Source organism: Heteronotia binoei, chromosome 13 (genome assembly GCF_032191835.1).
Source record: "Heteronotia binoei isolate CCM8104 ecotype False Entrance Well chromosome 13, APGP_CSIRO_Hbin_v1, whole genome shotgun sequence".
Taxonomy (NCBI): domain Eukaryota; kingdom Metazoa; phylum Chordata; class Lepidosauria; order Squamata; family Gekkonidae; genus Heteronotia; species Heteronotia binoei.
The window spans coordinates 49,651,675-49,676,594 of record NC_083235.1 but is presented as its reverse complement, the minus strand read 5'-3'; the positions used below and the strand labels follow the sequence as shown (position 1 = coordinate 49,676,594).

At 42.4% G+C, this 24,920-nt stretch overlaps 1 protein-coding gene across 2 annotated transcripts in view; it reads right to left on the bottom strand.

Moving 5' to 3' along the window:
• Positions 1-24,920, bottom strand: part of CEP112 (centrosomal protein 112) — a 507,150-nt gene that overhangs the window by 277,752 nt on the left and 204,478 nt on the right. For both annotated transcript variants that reach the window (XM_060252333.1, XM_060252332.1), the window contains exon 19: positions 23,638-23,745. In XM_060252333.1, the coding sequence (XP_060108316.1) occupies positions 23,638-23,745 (108 nt within the window). The remainder of the gene's footprint in view (positions 1-23,637; positions 23,746-24,920) is intronic.

Sequence of the window (24,920 nt, the reverse complement as noted above, 5' to 3'; positions counted from 1 at the left end):
CCGTGGAGCATGTGCCAGGACTGGCCAATCCGGGGGAGGTGGGCTGGTCCTCCCCTCCAGCTGCCTCCGCCTCTCGTGCATGCTGGGAGTCTTACACCAGCAGAGTTGCCATGGCAACAGTCTTCCTCGTGAAAAGTTACGTGACTTCTCCCCTCCCCATGCCCGAGCGTACCAAAGTCCTTAGGAAGTCTACTGGTGGCGCCGCAGTTACACCACGGATGGCCACCATGGAGGTTAGGATTGGGCTGCCCATGTAGTTTTTAACGTGTCTGGAATAAAGCTTACTAACCCCACTTAGCACTCTGGTTTTTTGCATTCTGGACTTCCAGGACATCATGCTGGGCAAGAGGGAGCATAGAGATGTTAAACAACATTGGAAAGAGGAGTGCCCCTTCAAGCACCCCACATAGCAGGGGGCGCCTAGTGGACACATCTTCACTTTGTGCCATCCTTTGTCCTTGACTGCAGAGAAAGAAGGAAAGCCACTGAGGGCCACCCAAGGAATTCCCACATCAGTGAGCTGGTGAGTCATAAGACTGTAATTGACTTTGTCAAACACCACCGTGACATCAAGCAACAGCAGCGCTGACCCGCCTTGATCCAGCTGTCTACGGAGGTTGTCTGTCAAGACAACCAGCACAGTCTCCGTCCCATTAACAGGGTGGAAACCAGACTGGAATGGGTTTAGTGTCAATGTGTCCTCCAGGAAACCCTGTTGCTGCTTGACTATTGCTCTCTCAATTACTTTACCCAGAAGAAGAAGATATTGGATTTATATCCCGCCCTCCACTCCGAAGAGTCTCAGAGCGGCTCACAATCTCCTTTATCTTCCTCCCCCACAACAGACACCCTGTGAGGTGGGTGGGGCTGGAGAGGGTTCTCACAGCAGCTGCCCTTTCAAGGACAACCTCTGCCAGAGCTATGGCTGACCCAAGGCCATGCTAGCAGGTGCAAGTGGAGGAGTGGGGAATCAAACCCGGTTCTCCCAGATAAGAGTCCGCGCACTTAACCACTACACCAAACTGGCTCTCCACACCAAACTGGCAGGTTTGAAACTGAGTGGCAATTGGCTGGATCTAAGGAATCCAAAGATGGTTTGTATCTGAGCTGAAATATTCTTGGAACTGCTGGTTTATTTTTGCAATTCTTCTATAGCTTGGGTTAAGATCTAAATCAACATTAAATCTTCCTGAAATATTGGCCCAAATTTTAGAGACCTCTGATGATTTTAAGGTGCTTTTCTCGCGTGATAATTCTGATCCAGAAATAACAGAATTAGTAGCAAAGTTTTTTTATAGAGCTATGGTTACTCATCCTGATAAGTAGTACTATGTATCAGGTTTGACTATGTTGCTATTTTGTTTTTATTTTGTAATCCTAATTTTATTCTGTATGGATTATGTATTCTTTTAATATGTAACCTGGTCGACCCTCTATCTTATATTCTTATTTATGCCAATAAAGGCTGTCTTGTGTGGAGTTTTCAAAAGTTTTATTAGTTTCAGAAAAGATTGGGGGATAGGGATAGGGGAAAAGAAAGATGAAAGCACAATACATTCTGGCCTTGTTTTACATAAAATACTTTCCAAAAAACAGAAGGATAATTCTACAGTATTTTCTTTACATAAATTGTCCCATATTATTTTATCTAAGCTATATATGATCCATTTTAAAATTTTATAGTATAAATCTTTTGTTATTATCAAATAATTTGACAATTCCAGTAAAGATGAATTTGATAATACCAGTAAAGGTAAATGTTATAATATAAAATACAGGGAAAAAGAAAAACAAAATCAGTTCACACCAGAGAATCTTAAGAGTCTTGAGTGTCCAGCCAGGCATACAGTTTCATCCAATTTTTTCTTGCTTCTTCTTTAGATTTCCCAGCCATCAACTGGGATAAAAAGTCCAGCTCTGCTGTCTCTAAAACTTTTCCCATCAAGTCCATTTTCATGGGAATTTCCTGAGATTTCCATCTCTGCGCCAGAAGGATCCTAGCTGCTGTATTAAAATGTGCCAAAAGGTGTCTCATCTCTTTAGAATAGTCCTCTGGAAATATGTTCAATTTAAAAAGTTCTGGTTTGAAATGTATCTGAGGTCTTCATAATCTTCTGTAACATTTCATGTACCATTTTCCATTAGTCTTTCAGCATCTCACACTTCTACCAAATATGGTAAAAAGTACCAATCTGTTTAGTACACATCCAACATTTGTTAGACATATTGATTTAGATCTTACACAATTTCTGTGGGGTCAGGTACCATCTATAAAACATCTTGTAAAGGTTTTCTTTAAAGGTTACTGATCTGGTTAATTTAACATTAAGCTTCCACAGTATTTCCCATTGTTCTAATGTAATATTATAACCAAAATTTTTTGCCCATTGAACCATGCAGTACTTTACAACTTCATCTTGTGTTTTCATTTGAAGTAGATGTGCATATAATTTGGAGATTAGCTTTTCTTGTGAGCCCAAAAGAATTTTATCAAATAAGTAATGTAATGTAATGTAATGTAAAATTTTATTTGTATCCTGCCCTCCCCCGCCGAAGCAGGCTCAGGGCGGCTAACAACATTTAAGGTGAACAACACAATAATAAAACAATAAATTCATATTAAATTCACATTAAAACCAATCAATGATTAAAACATTCCTAGGTCTGATACTGGCAGTAAACATTATTAATCTGGCGGTAAACATTAATTTAGTCATTGGTGAACTCCTGTTTAAAGAGGACGGTCTTGCAGGCCCTGCGGAACTGATCTAGGTTCCGCAGGGCCCGCACCTCCTCTGGGAGCTGATTCCAGAGTTGTGGGGCCACAGCGGAAAAGGCCCGAGTGCGGGTGCTTTGAAGTTTGACTTCTTTTGGCCCAGGGATATTCAGTCTGTTTTTTCCCACTGACCTCAGTGCTCTCTGGGGCTCATATGGGGAGAGACAGTCCCTCAGGTAGGTCGGTCCTTGGCCATATAGGGCTTTAAAGGTTATGACCAGCACTTTGTACTGGATCCGGTATACGATCGGCAGCCAGTGCAGTCCCCGCAGCCCTGGCCGTATATGCTCCCATCTTGGGAGACCAAGTAACAGCCTGGCCGCCGCATTCTGCACTAGCTGCAGCTCCCGGGTCCGGTACAGAGGCAGCCCCATGTAGAGAGCGTTACAGTAGTCCAGTCTTGAGGTGACCGTTGCATGGATCACCATTGCTAGGTCCCGATGCTCTAGGAAAGGGGCCAACTGCCTCGCCCACCTCAGGTGGAAGAATGCTGACTTGGCAGTGGCTGTTATCTGGGCCTCCATTGATAGTGAAGGCTCCAGTAAAACACCCAGGCTCTTTACCCGCTGCGCCGTCTTCAGCAGCGCCCCGTCAAAGGCCGGGAGAGATATTTCCTTCCCCAGAGTGCCACGACCCACATGGAGAACCTCTGTCTTCGCTGGATTTAACTTCAGCCCACTCAGTCTAAGCCACGTTGCAGCAGCCCGCAAAGCCTGATCCAGGTTCCCCGGAGCGGAGGCGGGCCGGCCATCCATTAGTAGATAGAGCTGGGTGTCATCTGCATATTGATGGCAACCCAGCCCAAATCTCCGGGCAATCTGGGCGAGGGGGCGCATATAGATGTTAAATAACATCGGGGAGAGAACTGCTCCCTGGGGCACCCCACAATCAAGTGTGCGCCTCTGGGATCGCTCACCCCCAATCGCCACCCTCTGTCCTCGACCCATGAGGAAGGAGGAAAGCCATTGTAAGGCCAGCCCCTCAACCCGTATGTCGGCGAGGCGGTGGATCAGCAACTGATGGTCGACTGTATCAAATGCAGCCGACAGATCTAATAACATCAGTATTGCCGCACCGCCTCGATCCAGTTGCCGCTGGAGGTCATCCACCAAGGCGACCAGGACCGTCTCCGTCCCGTGGCCCGGTCGGAAGCCAGACTGGCACGGGTCTAGGACAGAAGCGTCATCTAGAAATCTCTGTAGCTGCAACGCCACTGCCCTCTCGATAATTTTACCTAAAAATGGCAAATTGGACACCGGTCTGTAGTTTGCCAATTCGGCCGGGTCTGCTGTAGATTTTTTCAGGAGGGGGCGGACCAAGGCCTCTTTCAGAGACGTTGGAAAATGCCCCTCTAGGAGGGATCTATTTATGATGTACCCGTAAAGTATCGTTAAGTAGTGAAGCCTATCGCCTTGTCTTTAGCATATCTGGATTCAACTTGCATTCTCAACCACCAATTCATTTTAATGTCCATATTTTCCAGTTCTTCTTTGGTTTTCAGTTGATTATCTTTCCCCAACAGATCATCATACCTATAATTCTGATTTAATTTTAAAAGATTTGGGTGAGTAAATGCTTCTACTGGTGAAACCCATCTTGGAATTTTTTGGTAGATTTTAGGCTTTAACCGTGACTAGGTATGATATAAAGATTTCCGAAACCAATGATGCTTAAAATAAGAGTGGCCTTCAAGTCTTTGATACCACAAATAAGCATGCCATCCCATAGTCAAATCATGTCCTTCTAACAACAATTGTCTCTTGTCTTTCAACAATATCCAGTCTCTTATCCACAGAAGTGCAGATGCTTTATAATACAACTGCCAGTTTGGCAGGCCCATAACTGCTCTTAATTTAGAGTCCTGCAATGTCTTTAATTTGATTCTAGATTTTTTGCCTTGCCACCCATATTTAACAACCATCTTGTTTAGTTCTTGAAAAAATCCACTATTTAAAAATATTGAGATAGTTTGAAACAAAAATATTAACATTGGTAAAATATTCATCTTTATTAGGGCTATTATTCCCATTAGAGATAAGTTCAAATCATGCCATTTTCCCAAATCTTTTTAAATTTCTTTAAGTAGTTTATCATAATTATCTGCTTTTACATTGCTACATCTGTTTGAAATAACCACACCTAAATATTTGATTCTTTTTTCATACAAAAATCTTGATGTTGGCTGGAAGGCCTGAATTTGTTCCACCGTCATATTCTTTGTCAAAAATTTTGTTTTATAATAATTAATCTTTAATCCTGCCCAATAGCCAAATTGTTTAATCTTATTTATAAGACAATCTATTGAATCCATTGATTGTTCTAATTTAAAAACTAAGTCATTAGCAAAAGCTCTGAGTTTATATTGTTCATCTTTTATCACATCTCCCTTTATGCTTGTATCTTCCCTTATTTGATTGTTCAATACCTCTAAGGATAAAATAAAAAGTAGAGGAAACAGTGGACAGCCTTGTCTTGTACCTTTTTGAATGTTGATTACTTCTGTTAGTAAACCATTCACTGTCATCCTAGCATTTTGTGAGGAATATATTGCTTCTCTGTCTTGTGTGTTTCCTGAAACATGTGCTACAGATTCTGAATTTATTTATTTATTATTTCTCATTTCTATCTCACCCTTCTCAAACAGGCTTAGGGGAAGTGGCTGAGCTGCAGGAGAAGTGGCTCAGCTGCAGTAGAGGAAGGTGCTTGGAGCAAGAACAGAGCTGCTGGTTAAAGTGAGTGAGAGCTGATTTGCTTTTCTAATCCGGGAAACTACAGGCCAGTCAGTCTGACTTCAATACCGGGAAAGTTGGTAGAAACCATTATCAAGGACAGAATGAGTAGGCACATTGATGAACACGGGTTATTGAGGAAGACTCAGCATGGGTTCTGCAAGGGAAGATCTTGCCTCACTAACCTGTTGCATTTCTTTGAGGGGGTGAACAAACATGTGGACAAAGGAGACCCGATAGATGTTGTTTACCTTGACTTCCAGAAAGCTTTTGATAAAGTTCCTCATCAAAGGCTCCTTAGAAAGCTTGAGAATCATGGAGTAAAAGGACAGGTCCTCTTGTGGATCAAAAACTGGCTGAGTAATAGGAAGCAGAGAGTGAGTATAAATGGGCAGTCTTCGCAGTGGAGGACGGTAAGCAGTGGGGTGCCGCAGGGCTCGGTACTGGGTCCCATGCTTTTTAACTTGTTCATAAATGATTTAGAGTTCGGAGTGAGCAGTGAAGTGGCCAAGTTTGCGGATGACACTAAATTGTTCAGGGTGGTGAGAACCAGAGAGGATTGTGAGGAACTCCAAAGGGATCTGTTGAGGCTGGGTGAGTGGGCGTCAACGTGGCAGATGCGGTTCAATGTGGCCAAGTGCAAAGTAATGCACATTGGGGCTAAGAATCCCAGCTACAAATACAAGTTGATGGGGTGTGAACTGGCAGAGACTGATCAAGAGAGAGATCTTGGGGTCATGATAGATAACTCACTGAAAGTGTCAAGACAGTGTGCGTTTGCAATAAAAAAGGCCAATGCCATGCTGGGAATTATTAGGAAGGGAATTGAAAACAAATCAGCCAGTATCATAATGCCCCTGTATAAATCGATGGTGCGGTCTCATTTGGAGTACTGTGTGCAGTTCTGGTCGCCGCACCTCAAAAAGGATATTATAGCTTTAGAGAAGGTGCAGAGAAGGGCAACTAGAATGATTAAAGGGCTGGAGCACTTTCCCTATGAAGAAAGGTTGAAACGCTTGGGACTCTTTAGCTTGGAGAAACGTCGACTGCGGGGTGACATGATAGAGGTTTACAAGATAATGCATGGAATGGAGAAAGTAGAGAAAGAAGTACTTTTCTCCCTTTCTCACAATACAAGAACTCGTGGGCATTCGATGAAATTGCTGAGCAGACAGGTTAAGACGGATAAAAGGAAGTACTTCTTCACCCAAAGGGTGATTAACATGTGGAATTCACTGCCACAGGAGGTGGTGGCGGCCACAAGTATAGCCACCTTCAAGAGGGGTTTAGATAAAAATATGGAGCACAGGTCCATCAGTGGCTATTAGCCACAGTGTATGGAGCACAGGTCCACCAGTGGCTATTAGCCACAGTGTATGTGTGTATATAACATTTTTTGCCACTGTGTGACACAGAGTGTTGGACTTGATGGGCCGTTGGCCTGATCCAACATGGCTTCTCTTATGTTCTTATGTTCTTAACTGCTGGGGAGCATTACCTAGGGAATGGGGAAGGGAACTGTGTGAGTGCTTTGGTGCCTGCTGGAAAGGGGTTTCTGATTGCTGAGTGAGGAGAGCTTGTTTGCCTGGGGGTAGTTGCTGGCCCCACCCTCTGCTGTTTCTCTGGCTGTTAAGTCAGAGGTGGGTGGGGGCTTGAGCCTTTAATTTGCAAGGCTCATCCTTGGCAGAGGCACGAGCCAAAGTGCTCATGGCCTGTGGTCCTTAGTCTGGGGGTCTAGCCTGGGGATTCTGTAGAAAGGTGGGTAATTACTCACAAGTAGTTTCAAGTGGCAGTTGGTAGTGGGATTTAAAGAGAAGTCAAGATAAAAAAGTTTTTGAAATGGATTGCAGCAGTATGGCTGGTAAGGGAGCAGAGGCAGTGACGTCTGAAGGCTGTGGGATGTTTGTATTTCTACCGGAGAGTAGCAGCAATGACACTTGCAGCAACTGTAAGTTAGCAGCCCTGCTGGAGGAGAAGATAACAGGGACTGGAGGCACGATTGTCCATACTGCAGTGTATAAAGGAAGGTGAGGATTTTCTTGACAAAACGCATGAGGCGCTCTTGAAAGGACAAGAGGAGGGGGAGGCACCAGTATCTCAGTAATTAGAAGAGAACCCAACACAGGAGGAGGGTTCCTGGAAAAATGTAACCTGTAGGAGAAAGAAAATCAGGAGATGTTCTGATCCTCTGCTGCTCAGCAACAGGTTCCAGGATCTCCCCATAGTAACTGATTCTGAACCACTAGAACAAGGGCTACTTCCCCAGCCTCCACGAAGCTTGAAGAAAGTTTCTCAGGATCCTGTGGATAAGAAGCCTGGAGCTTCTGCTCCCCAATATAGGAAGAGGAAGGTGGTGGTGATTGGAGACTCCTTGCTCAGAGGGATGGAGCCCAAACTGTGCCAACCAGACTTATCATTCCAAGAGGCCTGCTGTCTGCCGGGTGCACGCATCCAGCATGTGACAGAAAGGATTAGAAGACTTATCAAGCCCACGGATTACTATCCTTTCTTGCTGATCCATGTGGGAACGAATGATACTGCCCATCATAGCCCTGAATGTATTAGAAAAGACTATGTGACTCCGGGTCAGAAGGTAAAGGAGCTTGGCGCACAGGTTGTGTTCTCGTCAGTGCTTCCTGTTGAAGGTCATGACTTAGGACGAAAAAGAAGAATACTTCAAATAAAAGACTGGCTACGTCAATGGTGTTGTCAGCAAAGATTCAGATTTCTGGACCATGGTTTACGCTTTCGAGATGGTAGTCTTCTATCGGGAGATGGTTTGCACCTTCAGCAATAGGAAAAAGGGTGTTTGGTAACAGCCTTGCTAACCTAATAAGAAGGGCTTTAAACTAAATTGTATGGGGGAGCGAGGCAATAATTCAAAGCCTCATATGATGCCAGAAACTGGGGCTAAGAACATTAAAGATTTGCAGAGAGTGGTGCATACACGAGGTAATGTTAACTTGCAGGCTTGTACGGAAACTAAACCCTCGGGATGCATAAAACGTGCATTCTGATGTCTCTACACTAATGCACAGAGTATGGGAAAGAAACAAGAGGAACTGGAAGTCCTAATAAAGAAAGGAGACTATGACATAATAGGGTTACTGAAATGTGGTGGGATGACACTCACAACTGGAATATTAGCATTCAGGGGTACAACTTATTTAAAAGGGACAGGCAAATGAGAAAGGGCGGAGGCGTAGCAGTATATGTGAAGGAGGGACGGTATATGAGCCCCAGAGGGCACTGAGGTCATCTGGGAAAAACCAGCTGAATATCCCTGGGCCAAGGGAGGCCAGACTGAAAGCCACCCGGGACCGGGCCTTCTCTATTACTGCTCCACTACTGTGGAACCAACTCCCTGAGGAGGTGAGGGCCCTACGATGTTTAGAGGGTTTCCGTAGGGCCTGTAAGACCCACCTTTTCAAGATGGCCTTCAACTAGCGAAAAAACTGTGACAAATCCAGATATGCTGCTAGAAATGCTTTTATTCTTGAAACGTTTTTACTTCTGAAATTTATTGAAACCTGTTTATAACGCCATACTGTTATGTTAATTTTAATACTCTGTAATTGTTTTAACCATGTTTTATAAGTATAATTGATGTAATGTGTGTTTTATGTTGTGAGCCGCCCTGAGCCTGCTCCGGCGGGGAGGGCGGGATAGAAATAAAAAAATTATTATTATTATTATTATTATTATTATTATTATTATTATTATTATTATTATTATTATTATTATTATTATTATTATTATTATTATTATATACTTGGGAGGAAATATATGAATCTGAGCATGGCAGCTCAGTTGAGAGTCTCTGGGTAAAAATAAAAGGAGTAAAAAACAACAGTGACATTATTGTGAGGGTCTGCTATAGACCACCAAGCCAGGCAGAGGACTTGGATGAGATACTCTTTCAACAGACTGCAAAGTTCTCCAAGAGAAGGGATACAGTGATCATGGGAGATTTCAATTGCCCGGACATCCGTTGGAAGTCCAACTCTGCTAAAAATGAAAAGTCAAATAGATTCCTGACGTGTCTTGCTGACAACTTCCTTTTCCAGAAAGTGAAGAAGGAAACAAGGGGATCTGCTATCTTGGATTTGATTCTCACCAACAAGGAAAAAATTGATTAAAGAAGTGGAAATAGTGGGCACCCTGGGCAGTAGTGACCATGTGATTTTGGAATTTACAGTCTTAGGGAAGGGAAAAGCTATACATAGTCAGACTTATAGGTTGGACTTCAGAAAGGCAAACTTCAATAAACGTAGAACTATGCTGGGTATAATCCCACGATCAGAAATACTTAGGAAGAAGGGGGTTCAAGAGAGGTGGGAGTTTTTTAAAAGCGAAATACTCAAAGTGCAGTCACAGACAATTCCTATTAGAAGAAAAAATGGAAAAAACCTAAAGAAGCCGAGTTGGCTCCATAAACAGCTCTCTAAAGACTTGAGAAATAAAAAAGACTCCTTTAGGAATTGGAAGGACGACCTTATAACCAAGGATGAATATAAACAAATCACCAGTGCTTGTAGAGAAAAAGTTAGGAAAGCTGAAGCTCAGTTATAAACTTAGGCTGGCCAAAGATGCTAAAAACAACAAAAAAGGGTTCTTTTCTTATTTCAGAGCAAGAAAAAGAGAAAGGACATGGTAGGCCCATTGCGAGGGCAAGAATGTGAAATTGTAACAGGTAATGAAGAGAGGGTGGAACTGAGGTTACAGCCTTGCGGGACCTCGGCCATATTCTTCTGGCTTGCTTTCGGCTGACTTTGGGACTTGTAACAGCGGGAGGAATCCAGGGAATACTGACATCATCGAACTTGAATAACATCACAATGTTATTAGCACCAATGGTTTTAAATTGTTCTAAATTTAAGTGATTTTATTAATATGATGTACCGTATATACTCGAGTATAAGTCGACCCGAATATAAGCCGAGGCTTCTAATTTTACCCCCAAAATCTGGGAAAACTTATTGACTCGAGTATAAGCCGAGGGTGGGAAACGCAGCAGTTACTATTCCTGTGGCAGGTAAGGCCACAATGCTGCTTGCAATGAAAGATGAGGAGAATGGTGGTGCAGAACACAAATCAACAATACCAAGGCAGAAGTCATTTCTGGTCAGACTGAAAACACCAGTCCCAGCACGACCCCTCCCCCTTCACTGAGGAGAGCAGGGGGCGGCGGCTGCTGATGCTCCTCCTGCGGCCACTCCACAACCACTCCGTTCATCCATCCATCCCACACTCTCTTCCTTCGCCTCGCAGATGGAGCAGCTCTTGCCACCTCCCCAATTTGCCCTTCTCTCTGGCTAATTCCGCTGTTGTGCAGCGCTTCCTTGACGGTCTGTCTCTCCGGGCTTCACAGCCTCAGAGGATGCCGACAGAAGGTTATTATTAGCACGGCGTTAAAAGGAAGTGATCAGCCGAAGGTTGCCAAATGAGGGAGACGACAGGGAGAGTTGAACTCCAGCTTAAGCTGTCCTTGGAATTCCGGGGATGCGGGCGGAATAGTGACTCGAGTATAAGCCGAGGAGGGGTTTTTTCTGCCCAAAATTTGGGCAGAAAAACTAGGCTTATACTCGAGTATATAGGGTACTAACGTATTAGTCTCCTATTGTCTTATGATGATTGTTGTAAGCTGCCTTGAGCCTACCTCGGCAGGGAGGGCAGGGTATAAATTTAATAAAACCTAAACCTCAATTCCTACTTTTCCTCAGTCATCTCTTCTGAGGGAAACGGTGCTCAACATGGCAAAAACAGAACATATAAGGAGGGTATAAAGTTCCAACCTAGGATCAACATGGGGTAGTACATAAACATCTAGTCTGTTTAAATGGAACTAAGTCCTCAGGGCTAGATGAACTGCATCTAAGGGTTCTAAAAGAGCTTGCGGATAAAATTTCTGAGCCTCTGGCTATTATTTTTGAGAATTCTTGGAGAACAGGAGAGGTGCCGGGAGATTGGAGGCAGGTGAATGTTGTCCCCATCTTCAAAAAGGGGAAAAAAGATAATCCGAGCAACTACCGACTTGTCAGCTTGACGTCTATACCTGGAAAAGTTTTAGAACAAATCATCAAAATGTCGGTCCTGGAACATTTAGAAAGAATGGATGTGATTACTAAGAGCCAGCATGGGTTTCTAAAGAACAAGTCATGTCAGACTAACCTGATCTCTTTTTCTGAGAAAGTGATTTCCTTGCTGGATCAGGGGAATGCTGTAGACATTGTTTATCTTGATTTCAGTAAGGCTTTTGATAAAGTTTCACATACTATCCTTGTTGACAAGTTGGTAAAATGTGGTTTGGATCATGTTACCATTAGGTGGATCTGTAACTGGTTGACAGATCGCACCCAAAGAGTGCTTGTGAATGGTTCGTCATCCTCTTGGAGAGGAGTGACAACTGGAGTGCCTCAAGGATCTGTCCTGGGATCTGTTTTGTTCAACATCTTTATCAATGATTTGGATGAAGGAATGCTTATTAAATTTGCCAATGATACTAAATTGGGAGGGGTTGCAAATACAGTAGAAGACAGAAACAGGATACAGGATGACCTTGAAAGGCTGGAAAACTGGACTAAAACCAATAAAATGAATTTTAACAGGGATAAATGTAAAGTTCTGCATTTAGGTAGGAAAAATCCAATGCATGGTTATCGGATGGGGGAGACTTGTCTTAGCAGTAGTAAGTGCAAAAAGGATTTAGGGATTTTAGTGGAGAATACGCTGAACATGAGTCAACAGTGTGATGCGGTGGCTAAAAAGGCAAATGCAATTTTGGGCTGTATCAACAGAAGTATAGTGTCCAGATCACATAATGTGATGGTATCGCTTTACTCTGCTCTGGTAAGATCTCACCTGGAGTATTGTGTTCAGTTTTGGACACCACATTTTAAGAAGGATATAGAACAGCTGGAATGAGTCCAGAGGAGGGCGACGAAGATGGTGAGGGGTCTGGAGACCAAGTCCTATGAGGAAAGGTTTAAGGAGCTGGGGATGTTTAGCCTGGAGAGGAGGCAGCTGAGAGGTGATATGATCACCATCTTCAAGTACTTGAAGGGCTGTCATATAGAGGAGGGTGTGGAATTGTTTTCTGTTGCCCCAGAAGGTAGGACCAGAACCAGTGGTTTGAAATTAAATCAGAAGAGTTTCCAGCTCAACATTAGGAAGAACTTCCTGACAGAGTGATTCCTCAGTGGAACAGGCTTACTTGGGAGGTGGTGGGCTCTCCTTCTTTGTAGGTTTTTAAACAGAGGCTAGATGGCCATCTGACAGCAATGAAGATCCTGTGAATTTAGGGGGAGGTGTTTGTGAGTTTCCTGCATTGTGCAGAGGGTTGGACTAGATGACCCTAGAAGTCCCTTCCAACTCTATGATTCTAAGCCTACGGCCCGCAGTACAGAACTGGCCCAGCCAGGGCTTTAATTTGACCTTTGGCTATCTTCTCCCCTTTCCCCTGCCTTTCTTACTTTTTGTCAGGGCTTTTTTTGAGCAGGAATGCATAGGAATGCAGTTCCAGCTGGCTTGGCATCAGGGGGTGTGGCCTAATATGCAAATAAGTTCATGCTGGGCCTTTTCTACAAAAAAAGCCCTGTGTGAAACAATGGTGGTGTCAAGGGTTGTGGCCTATAATGTAAATGAGTTCCTGCTGGGCTTTTTCTACAAAAAAAGCCCTGCTTTTTGCTGATGATGCAGTTCTACCAAGAACAACATCAGCACTGTCCTTTTTGATATAGGCTACTGTCTCTTACTGTCCGGAAGAATGCCTGATAGTTAACAATTAAAAATCCAAGATCTTTTTTATTTTGGCATAGGTAGGTGGAAATCTCATGTACATTAGAAGTGGAAAATTCATTCTAATTATATTGAAGAGGTTTCCTATTTAAAATACTCAGGGGTCTGGTTTGACCAGAGATTAACTTGGTCAGTGCAAACTGCTCATGTTAAAAAAGACTGGCTACAGAGGTATCAAATATTTTCTGCCATTTATTTTATTCATCTGGGGTTCAGTATGTCCCAGCCACCATCAAACTGTTTAAAACACACACAAAGTTTATACGGGGCTGGTATCTAGACTAACAAAATAAGGGAGTTCTTAGGATTGAATTCTTCTTAAATTGCTACATTTCATCTGAGGAATTCAGAATTGTGTAGCAATGGTACGCCTCTAAGCCAAATTGGGACAACAGTCTCTTGAAGCTTGGCCCTGATTGAAGGCTTTCCCCGTTAAAAGTTAAAATTGTACATGCTGACATCCAAGAAGGCTTCCTCAGCTAAGTCACAGATGACTTCTATATTTCTCACTAGGATAAACCTGTTGACCTACAATTCCTCAGTGTTTCCTTTATTCAGTTACCAGACAGGAAATCATAAGAATGATCAAGAAACATCTTATGTGAGTACAGTTATATTCAATTTGTTGGTATTCTTCCACCTGAAGAGTTCCCTGATTACTACTCATATTTGACTGTTCCTTGCTGCCTTTGTGCTGGTGCACCTTACTGCCTACCATTTAGAGTTTTGCAAGAGAGGTACCTTAAGATACCATACTCCGATACAGTCTGTGACTGTATTGCAGGTAGTATAGACACCCTGTATCACATGACCTTTGAATTCAATCATATTTCTTAGCCCAGAAATCTTTTAATTCTTCCTTTGCTCCAAATATAGATCATATGACGACATTAACTCTTTTATTAAAAGATAATAGCAGACCTATCACTCTTTTAGTTGTGAGATATCATGCACCTGTGATAGATTTTCTCAGCCATTCAAATGGGGTCTACCTTTTCTATATTTTACTGATCTGCTTAAAACTAGTAAGTTAAAAAGCAGTATGAGGTAGAAAGAGAGGATAATTATGTACCTCAGGGTTCTCTCAAAATTGTTTATTGGTCTTTATTCAAAGCTTGGCTTGTGAAGAGGTGTCCCTTCTCATAATAGAGAAAGTGGCCATGAGGGCGCTCAGTACCCTTCAGGTATAGCTACAGCATAGAGTAACACCAAATTATACCCCTGGGTTCCTTTGGTAAAAGGTTAGGAGCAGCCTCCAGTATTTCTGAAATGTTGCTTGGGTAAGCCTTGCCTTCAGGTATCTCTGTCTCCTAATAGAATTACTTTCAGCCAACACAAATATTTTACAACTCCCCCCATCAACGCACACTCATACCATAACAGCTTGGTGTGCACAGGGTCCTTAAAAAGTGACCTCAACAGTGAAATAATTTCAAAGGCAGGAAAAGCTGCTGCTTTCTCTGTGGTGTCCAATACCTTTGAAGTGTCTAAGGCAGCTGCTCCTGGCAGATAGGAACTCTGTATTTCTTTAATACACACACCCCCATACACACACACACACACACACTTTGTTCTACTTGCAGATGGTAGATTTGGAATTCCAAATAAAATCTTAAAACAACAACAGATGTTTTCTATTAAAAGGACCCTTACTGGACACTTCAAAAGAAAACAACAAATCTGCAGGAGCGAAATGCAAGTGTGAGATGTGCAGCTGGTACCAACCAGGGCTTTGTTTCTAGTCTATTAATAGATCTCTACTGTAATGAAAAAATGACTATCCCTTTTAAACTAACAAATGTGTACAAGAAATAAAAGAATTATATATTGTGGATCAGTGCAAATGCAGCATTTCTGATTCTGGTCAAAACTATCAGGAGCAGTTTACGGTGTTCAAGTTCAAGTTTTTTTATATCCCGCCCTTCCCACCGAAGTGGCTCAGGGAGGCTCACAACACATAAAAATCTAACATAATTTGAATTTAAAACATCTTACACAGTTAAAGCAGTAGAATAATAAAACATGAGATGTTTCCTGTTACCACCAGTTTGGGGATGTTTATTTCTGCTGCTGGCTGTAACCACAGTTAAACTTCACTTATGGGAAGCATTGTTAACAAAGTTTAAAGGTCAGCCAGGGTTTCTGTACAATCAGAATTCAGTATTAGTATATGGTGATAATATTTTGGTGAATTCTAGAGCAATGCTGATATCACTTCCAATTTTCACTGTAAGTGGTGTCAATGTGCCAGTGTGAAACCAGTGTGTGCCCCCATTTCTTCCCTCCAGCACTTTGTGATGATCCATTTATTTATTATCCAAAGACAGTGAGAAATACATTGTACTTCAAAAGGTTAGTGATATGGATATCTACCTTAAGGAGTCAGCTATGATTTCCCTGAGGGGGCAGTTTCCCCAAATTCTATCATAATACAATCTGAAGTCAACTAAAGAGATAGCTTTCCCTTTAATCCTTTCCCTTCTGAAACTGTATAAAGAGAGCTACTTTGCAGTGTCCCATCATTTTGTCTATACAGACCATAAAGGCACTCCTAACATCCAATTTATGCTGTGTTCCTCTTGGTTAGTGGTACTCACTCCACAGCTCAGAGAAAAGCATTTGCAGTTGCCATCAACCAAAGAACAACATTTACTTCCATCCCTAGGAGGAAGCCTGCACCTCAGGAAGACTTGCAGCTTACCCTTTCCTCCCACAGCAGTTGTTTCAAGGTGGGGACCTGCCATCTACAAACCCCTCCTGGCAAGGGCCTTGCCTGCTTTTCTGAAACATGGCCCAGGTGTTACATTAAGTAACAATGCTCAAAAGAAATGCAGGTGGTATGTTAAAAAGCTACACATGGCTCTCAAGTCACTATCACTGCTCTAGGTGAACTGTATTAGAGCAAAATTATGGAAGCATTGCCTCTAGGTATAAAGGGTCTAATCAGAACGTTTTCTTGGGGTTCAAGATAGCAATCCCAGTGCTGAGATCCTGTGAGCTAAGACAACTGTACCCCCCACCCCCAGAAACACTGTATGAAGTGTCATTTACTTCAGGGGTATTTGAATCGTGCATGGCAGAGCCCGTAAAGTACTATGAAAAACCAGTTCAGATTCCAGGTGGCAAATCTGTGAATAATTCAGAGAATAGTCAAGGTTGAGAACTACTTAAGTATGAGGCTATGATGAGTAGGAGTATGCAATTTTTTACAGGTCCATTGGACCCAAGAAAATTTCAGGATTCCTGAAAAAACCTGTATCCAAATACCAGTAAAATATTTGGATCTGGGATTTTTTGGAAATCCAAAAATTTTCTGGTCTGATAGACATGAAATGAAAAATACAGGGAGGGAGGGGAGAGCAGCAGCAAACTCACAAAAACAGCTGAGAAGCGACACAGCTGGGGTTCTTTGGGGTGGTCCCTTTAAAACGGATTGCTCAAAAGAGGTCGCAAAAGCAGCTGATCCTGCAGAGAGAACTCTTCTCACAGTCTCAGCTGGGGCTTTCTTTTGCAGTTTGGTAGTACAGCCCAAAAGAACCTGAGCTGAGTTGGCAGAGGAATGCCCTCCCTCAGCTGTTTTGAGAACTATCTTCTACAGTCCCTTTAAAGCTCCCTGTTTAAAGGGACAATAGAAGAAAGCCCTAAAGCAGCTGAGTGTTAGGAGTAATCAGCACCAGTCCTTCAGCTGTTGTTCTGGGTTTGCCGGTAATTCCTAAATAGGGGTGGGGGGGGGGAGTTGTTCTCCTGAAAAATCCCAGATACATTTGAGATGCCGAAATACACTCAAAAATACCAAAAAGGCATTTTTCAGGTATATTTTCAGTTTGGGTAGACTCGAATGCACACCTTTAATGATGAACTGGAGCTTCACACCACACAACCTAAGATATAATTATGAGCTGCTACTCTTGACCAGGCAGCTATGAGAACATCCACACCTACATTTTTGGATGTTTGTGCCTTGGATGACCTGCCTTTTTTCTGCACTGGCATGTATGTTCATCATCAGGTGACTAAACCTCGACAAGAAACCGGAAGATAGGGAACATGTATTATTCCAATGTAAATTATATCAGTGTATTAGGGCCGACTATATACTCCCGATCTGTTCCAGTGTCCCTGGGAGAAATATTAGATATCAGCTAGACAAATTATTGGCGGACAGGAATAAAAGAACCACTTTATGTGTGGCAAAATTTGCTTCGCGAGCTATAAGTCTCCGGAAGCAATTCCTAAGGGAAATATCCAACTGAATGCCTTGGCCATGGAACCTAACTAGTGTTCTGGAGGGAAATTATATCATACTGTGTATGTTTTATTCTGATTATTGTTTTACCTGATTGTATTTTATTAAGTTATTTGTATTTAATTTGACTGGTCTATGACCGTATTAAACTTGATAGATAGATAGACTAAACCTCAAAGCAACTGGGCAAATATTTGTCTTTAGTCTAATTTCTGCCTAGACCTCCTACTTAGCCTGCTGTCCTACTAGTCACTCCAGTCAGATGTTTCATTTCTTTTCTTTGTGATATCTTACATAATTCCACTCATATACACTATGCTTTCACGGTCTTTCAGCACTATCATGTGTTGATCTGGGTCTGATTTTGGAGTAACTACAATACCAGCTTGATAGCTCACAAGTCCAGACAATTCATTATTGTTGTTTTTCTATTCTAAGGGGGGAGCAAACTGCTCACCGAATCTGGTGTGAGCTTCTGACCCTGTCAGTTTTTTTTCTGCAGTTATCATGAATATAGTTGGACTGGAGACCTGACATTCCTCTCATTTGACTGTCTACTGTCTTCCAACCAGGGACACTGATCAATAAAACCACTGGCAGAATTTCTGGTGAACTAATGGCCTGCAGCTTGGGCTACCCCTGACCTAAAGAAAGAGGTGAGCGCAAGTCCCCATCACCATGAGCCAAGGCCACCAAAAAGGATGTGCCTGGCCCAGATTCACTTTAACCAGCACGGTATTACAGATATGGCCAGGAATACAGGGGAATAGTTGCTGGTCTTGACCAGAAAGATCATGAGGAAGTTTCTGCAGGCCAGAAACAGAGCTGCTCTAGTCTCTCAGATAAACATGTCAAACAGGAAGTCTAGAGAACCAGAACAGAATAGGCTTGGGGTGGTAACACAATAAGATGGTATTTGTAGATTAGGAACAATGTATCAGCAAGCGACAATATAGGTTGGGACCCATGTGCAAAAAGCATCTGAAAATCACAAGAATGTCCAGACTTCATAGAAGTGAAAACACAGTTCAACAATGTGGTGCATTGGTTGAGGGACAACAGATAATTCACATGTACATAAAACTTTTATTCAATATTTTAAAATATACCTTTGTTATAACAAAAATGATAGAATGAGCAAACAAGTTTTTATATATTTTTAAGAAGATATTAAAGTATAGACCAGGGGTGGCCAAACTGTGGCCCTTTCACACATTGTGTGGCTCTTGAAACCTTCACCACCCCATCAGCTGGTCTGGAGAAGGCATTTGTCTCTTTAAATCACTTCTCCAAGCCGAGACAGCTGGTAGCTTGGACAATGCATTTAAAGTTGCTTTCTCTCCCTCCCCCATCTGTTTTCCTTCCTTCCTTCCCTCCTTCCTTCCGGCTCTCAAACATCTGATGTTCATGTCTTGTGGCTTTCAAACATCTGACATTTATTCTATGTGGCTCTTACGTTAATAAAATTTGGCCACTCCTGGTATAGGCAACTTGTGTGGGGTCTGAAGTTATAAGATAATTAGGTAGCCAAGAATATGCACCCTTTTAAAGAGGGACAGCTATCTACAACTGGAAGATGATTTTAAAGATCCATAAATATGGAAGTCTGAGTTGATCAGGAGTTTCTTTTCACAAGGGCCTCCTTGCTTATCTGCTTTTCTCTGGGTAAGATATCTGTATGGATTCATGTAATTGCTGTTCTTTAATTATCTATGTAGCAGCAATGGATGGTATAAGTTTCTTTAGAGTTAATGTTAAAGGTGCATAGATTTATGGAATATTAAAAGATAAAATGGAAGCAAAAAACTCTAATCATATTACTTTTGTACTACACCCATAACACACCAGAAATGTTGAAGTGTACCTCTTGTCAGAAGGGTGGAATTCTAGCAGGAGCTCCTTTGCATATTAGGCCACATACCTCTGATGTAGCCAATCCTCCAAGAGCTTACAAAAAAGAGCCTTGTAAGCTCTTGGAGGATTGGCTACATCAGGGGTGTGTGGCCTAATATGCAAAGGAGCTCCTGCTAGAATTCCACCCCTGCTTGTCAAGAATTAAATGAACTGATACAGGAAAGTTAGCTGGATACCTGGAGCTTCTTAAATACATGCCTATATCCAAAACAAAGGTCACAAGAGTAATCCAGAACAGCAGGTCTTCTCATGGTGAGGGATGTGCCTATCCAGTCACCAGGGCAAGGATCATGCACCCAGCTGTGCCTAGCCTTGCTTCCAGGGAACCCATGTCCACCCCAGCAGCTTGGCTGGGCACAACTTTCCTTATGGCTGCCCAGGCATGTTCTTTATTCCTCTTTTTTGGGAAGGAGGCATGTTGGAGGTGGGTTGTTGGTGGGTCTTTTCCCAGGACTGTTTCTTCCTCCCCTGTTCTGACCCTATTCCAGCTACAATTTCATAAATGGCCCTTTTGGATTTTCAGAATGCCATTCAAGATGTGTATTCAAAGCCAAGGTGATTTGGTGCTTTAGACACCAATTAATTTACTTCAAGACTGAAGTCAATGCTTGTAGATATTGAACATGTTCTCCTGCATTGTACAGTTTACTGTGATATTTGCGCCATTTACTTAGATCATCTTCTTCAAAATCATGAGGGACAGTCTGATGGTGGTAAAACTTTCTTCCTATTGTCCATTCATAACCCTGAGATTATTGAGACCAAGGCTAAATATCTGTGCTGTGCTTCTAAGAGGAGAGGAACGTTTCAAATGCTGGGGTAATATATGTTTTCTCCCTTGTTGATTGTGCACATCTATGCTGTTATGGCAATAAAGGTGGTGGTGTTTGTTGCTGACTAAAGTCAGAGTTTCCATGGGAAGCTCATTCTTTGACTCTTTTATCTATCAACACTGCTTCTAGGGGCTCCCCTAATAATTTTTTGCTTGATAAAAGAAGCAAGAAGTATTGTATTGAATTACAACAGAAAAATAATTTCCTGTGGGTTTAGGATACACTGACCATACTCTGCTGACTCCTCTGACCAGTCTTCCTCCTCCTCTGATAACTGTAGGGAGCAGAATACTTTGGGAACACTTGGGAAAGAAACCCTATGTTCATGTCAAGCTGCTCCCATCCTTCCCATGATAATTTCCCCTACTTTAGTAATAGATAGATAGTTCAGATAGATAGGGAAAGACTCTAGATGTTGCCTTGTATCATATTTTTTGTGCATGATTTCATTTGGGAATGAAGAAACTATTAATGTCTTTGTTCTGGCAATGGGGGTCTTAACTTTTAAAAAAAACCTATGCTACAAGTTCTGCAGCCTACCCCCATCTCACAGGCATAAGAAAAATGGATGTAGCCACTCCAATACGTGACACTGCTGTTCACTGTGCCATAGGGCTAACTTCTACTAAACTACCACCTTCACTAACTGTCAAATGTGCAAAGGGGCTAAAAAGAATTAGAAAGACAGTGACACTACCCTACTGCTGTTTGGAATAATGCTTTTGGTGAGTGTTAAAGCTACAGCTTACACCTAGTATGCCTGGCTAAAGAGGAGAAGGATGTTAGAAGATATCTCCCACCACTGACAAGGATCCCAGTGCTTCTAGCACAAAATCCTGGGCTAGCTACCAAACCCTTTAATTACTTCATTTTACTCCTCCAATAGGAAGGAGAGGAAAAGGACAAAGGCACCAAAGGTTTCTCCTGAAGCCTATTCCTTTGTTTTCCTTGGGGGCCTCACCTCTTCAGGACACATTTGGAAAGTACTGGGCCATGAGAAAATAGACAGAAATGCTTATTTTCCAAAAGACAATGTTGAGCTCCCTCAAGCTCCTCTGGGACCTGCTACCATGCTACTGAGAGAAGACCGCAAGCCCATAAGAGGTAATTGAAATGGACCCTGCCTCTAGAATGAACACGATGGATCAACCTGAAGTTCTTAGAATCACTTCTTGCCTATGAAGGAGAATAATAATAATAATCTGCACAGTAAGGTTTCATAGTTATTGATTCCTATTAAAAGAGCAAATGAAGAGAAAGAATAACCCTGGTGCCCAAATGGTAAGAATTATGGTGCTAGACAAATCTTCTTAGGGAAAGAATTCCAAAGGTGTGAATAACTACAGAAAGGAACATGATCTCCCTGCAGCAGGTAGCTAAAGAGGCAGCATATACATTTTCTAAAGTTTGGGTGGGGGAGCCTCTGCAAGTCCACCCAGAGCAGCTCCAGGCAAGCAGCCGAGAATGGAGAGGGAGGGAAGGAAGTCTTGGTGAGCCCACCCGCAGCAACTCTGGATGAGCCACCAAGAGTGTGTGGGGGAGGGGGCAGTGGGCCTAGTAGCTGCAGGGGAATCCAGGAACCTCACAGGGCTCAGTGAGAAAGTAGGAGGGGAGATGAGATTCCCCCTTACTTGAGTATTGCAGGTCCCCATTTGTTTTATTTATTTATTTACTTTATTTATACCCTGCCTTTCTGTCTAATGGGGGCTGAAAACTGCTTAAATTGGTTTCCTTTTCACCATTTTATCCTCACAACAAACCTGTTACGTAGGTAAGGATGAGTGTGTGTGACTGGGCCCATGGTTACCCAGCAAGCTTTCCTGGTAGAGTGGGGAGACAGAAGCAAAAATGAGTGACTATCAGTATTGAATCTGCATAATGCCTTCATGGTCACCTTTGAAAAGAAAAGCACTATTCATATTACATGGAAGAAATACTTTTTAAAGCATTAAACTTAAAGGAAGCCTCATTTTAGCTACGCTGATCTTATCAGATATTAAGAGAACCCCATGCACCACATTAAGTTCTGTGGAGGAATGGGACGATATATTTTATTTATTTATATATTTTATTCGATTTATATCCTGCCCTACCCCACCGAAGCGGGCTCAAAGAATATAAAAGAATGTGACAAATTAAAAGCCAGTATCAAGCAAAAAATTATCTTCTATGACAAAGGCTTAACTAAATTTGGACTAAAGCTAAAGGATTGTGGGGTCTAGTCTGGCAATAATTTGCTCTGCCAAATGTAGATAACGTAAACTTTAGCCATGTACCATAATTATTCTGTAAAAATATCAATACTAAGTACTGTATATAAGACTTCTGGTGGCGATGTAATGGCAGCTTGACATCTTCACAGGGAAAGAAGACACAACACAGCTAATTACCAACTAAGAAGGCTCTCTAGTCAGCAAAATTCCCCTGGATTAAAAAAGAGATCAAAGAGATAAACCACATTTAACTCTTTAGGTTGCATCTTGGGAGCTTTCTGTTAAGGTGGAGTCTTTACAGCCACCTTCTGAAATGAGCGATCTGAGTTCTTGGAATTTACAGCCTTGTTCCTGACTGATAAGGACTAAAGCCCAACCATCTCTGCTTCTTAAGATTTACAGACATAATTATTTACAGCTAAAGAGAAACTTTCTTGAAGACAAAAGAGACAATCCCTGCTAACATAAACCTCTTTCTTGGGATTATAAAAACCTTTACAGAATTTTTTGAAATAACTCTGGCAAAAAGCCTAATTAAGAATCAGGAAAGTTGAATGGATGAGGGATTGCTTTTCCCACTCCTAATTTTTAATCTTTGAAAGTGTGCATGCATAAAAGTTTTTGGCTGTGAAAATAAATCTGCCATGAGACTGTTCTTAAATTTCCAACTATGGTGTGCTAGAGAGCCCTGTATCTTTCACTGTCATCCTCTCTTCTTCTGACCAGCTCCTACTACTGTGAATGAGTGAATGTGGCAAGAACCTGGGATTTAGCAGAAAGGCAAATTTTAATTCAGTTGATCAAATTAGACCTGTGATTGCTGAAGTACAGCATCATACACCACAAATAAATAAAGGAAGCGAATCACTGAATTTTCACTTATAGCAAGAGGTGATGATGTGCATAACCCAAAGAGCTGGAAATGACTTCAAGTAAATAGAAAGCTTCACAGCAAATGCAAAGGTTGGGGAGGGAACAATCTTTGTGGAATAAAGGCAACACAGCAAACAGAAGTCAACAGACTCCAAAATTATTGGTCAAAAGGGGAAATAAAATAAGCAAACTGAACCAACCTGTGTTGCAAATGTAAATGCCAGAACAGTTTATTATAAAAAATAAACCAGCTGACCTGTTGTTCATATCTTTGCTTGAGCTCTTCCAACTGACAGGAGAATTCTTTGGACTGTTTTTCACGAAGAGATTTTGATCTGCTTAGATCTGCTTCCACCTTTCCCATCTAGATAGTAAAAGAGAATATTTCATATATTACATCAGTCATCTCAAAGTATTCAGGCCTTGATTTATTGTACAGCACTTGCCATCAAATATACAAAAACTATTTTACAGTAGCTATAATAAATATTCTTAAATGGGATTCAAAGTTACTGTACCAGTGGCAAAAAGTGAAATACCAGCAAAGCCTAGCTAGTAGGCTTGCCAGTCCCCTGGTCCAGGCAGGGGATCCCCTGGCTTTGCAAGCTCCTCCCTGCCTCCAGCCAGCTTGCCAGTGGGGGAAGCACCACTCCAATAGCCACAATGTGCCTTTAGATTTCAGACAGATTCAGAAGTATGCAACTGCTTCTGTTTTGGAAGATATGTGTGTGTGCCTTTAAATCTCAGGGAGACTGAAGCTGTGGGGGGGGGGGGGGGTCGAACAGGAAGAGCTGTGTGTGTGTGAGAAAGAGAGAGAGAGAGACAGACAGAGACGGAGAGACAGAGTCAGAGAGAAGAAGCCCGAGAGCCCAATCCATTTGTTCATTTTGCGTTCCGTTCAGAAGCTGTGTAGCAAAAGGTTTAACTAGAATTCTTTGGACTGTTTAGTTAGTTAACAGTCAAACCACTGTCTGTGAAGAAAAAGAAACAATGTAAGAAACCAGTTTGATTTTTTTTTTTCTTGACAGAAAATATAACTAACTAAATAGTTAACTAGAATCTTAGTATGGGATAGAGGAAAACTCCACTCCCTAGACCTCTCTCTATGGCCGTTTTCGCACTCACGTTTTACTGGCGCCACGACCATCCTGACGCCGGCGAATCTGCATGGCTTTCGCACCAGAAGCTCCGGCGCTCCCAGAAGCGCCGGCTACTTCCGTCGCTAAGCCAGCGCAAACGGAAATCGCAAAGATGCAGGAAAACATTTGCGCTGGCTTAGCGACGGAAAGCGCCGGCGCTTCTGGGAGCGCCGGCGCTTCTGTTGCGAAATCCATGCAGATTCGCCGGCGTCAGGAGGGTCGTGGCGCCAGTAAAACGTGAGTGCGAAAACACCCTATGTAAGTTGCCTGAAATACAGCCAATCATTACATTCAGCAACTCCAGGAAGTAAAGCTATCCATATCATTGCCCAGGGCCGACATGTGGGAGTAAGCTAAGTAGGCGGCCGCCTCATGAGCCACTTGGCCTAGGGGCACCATG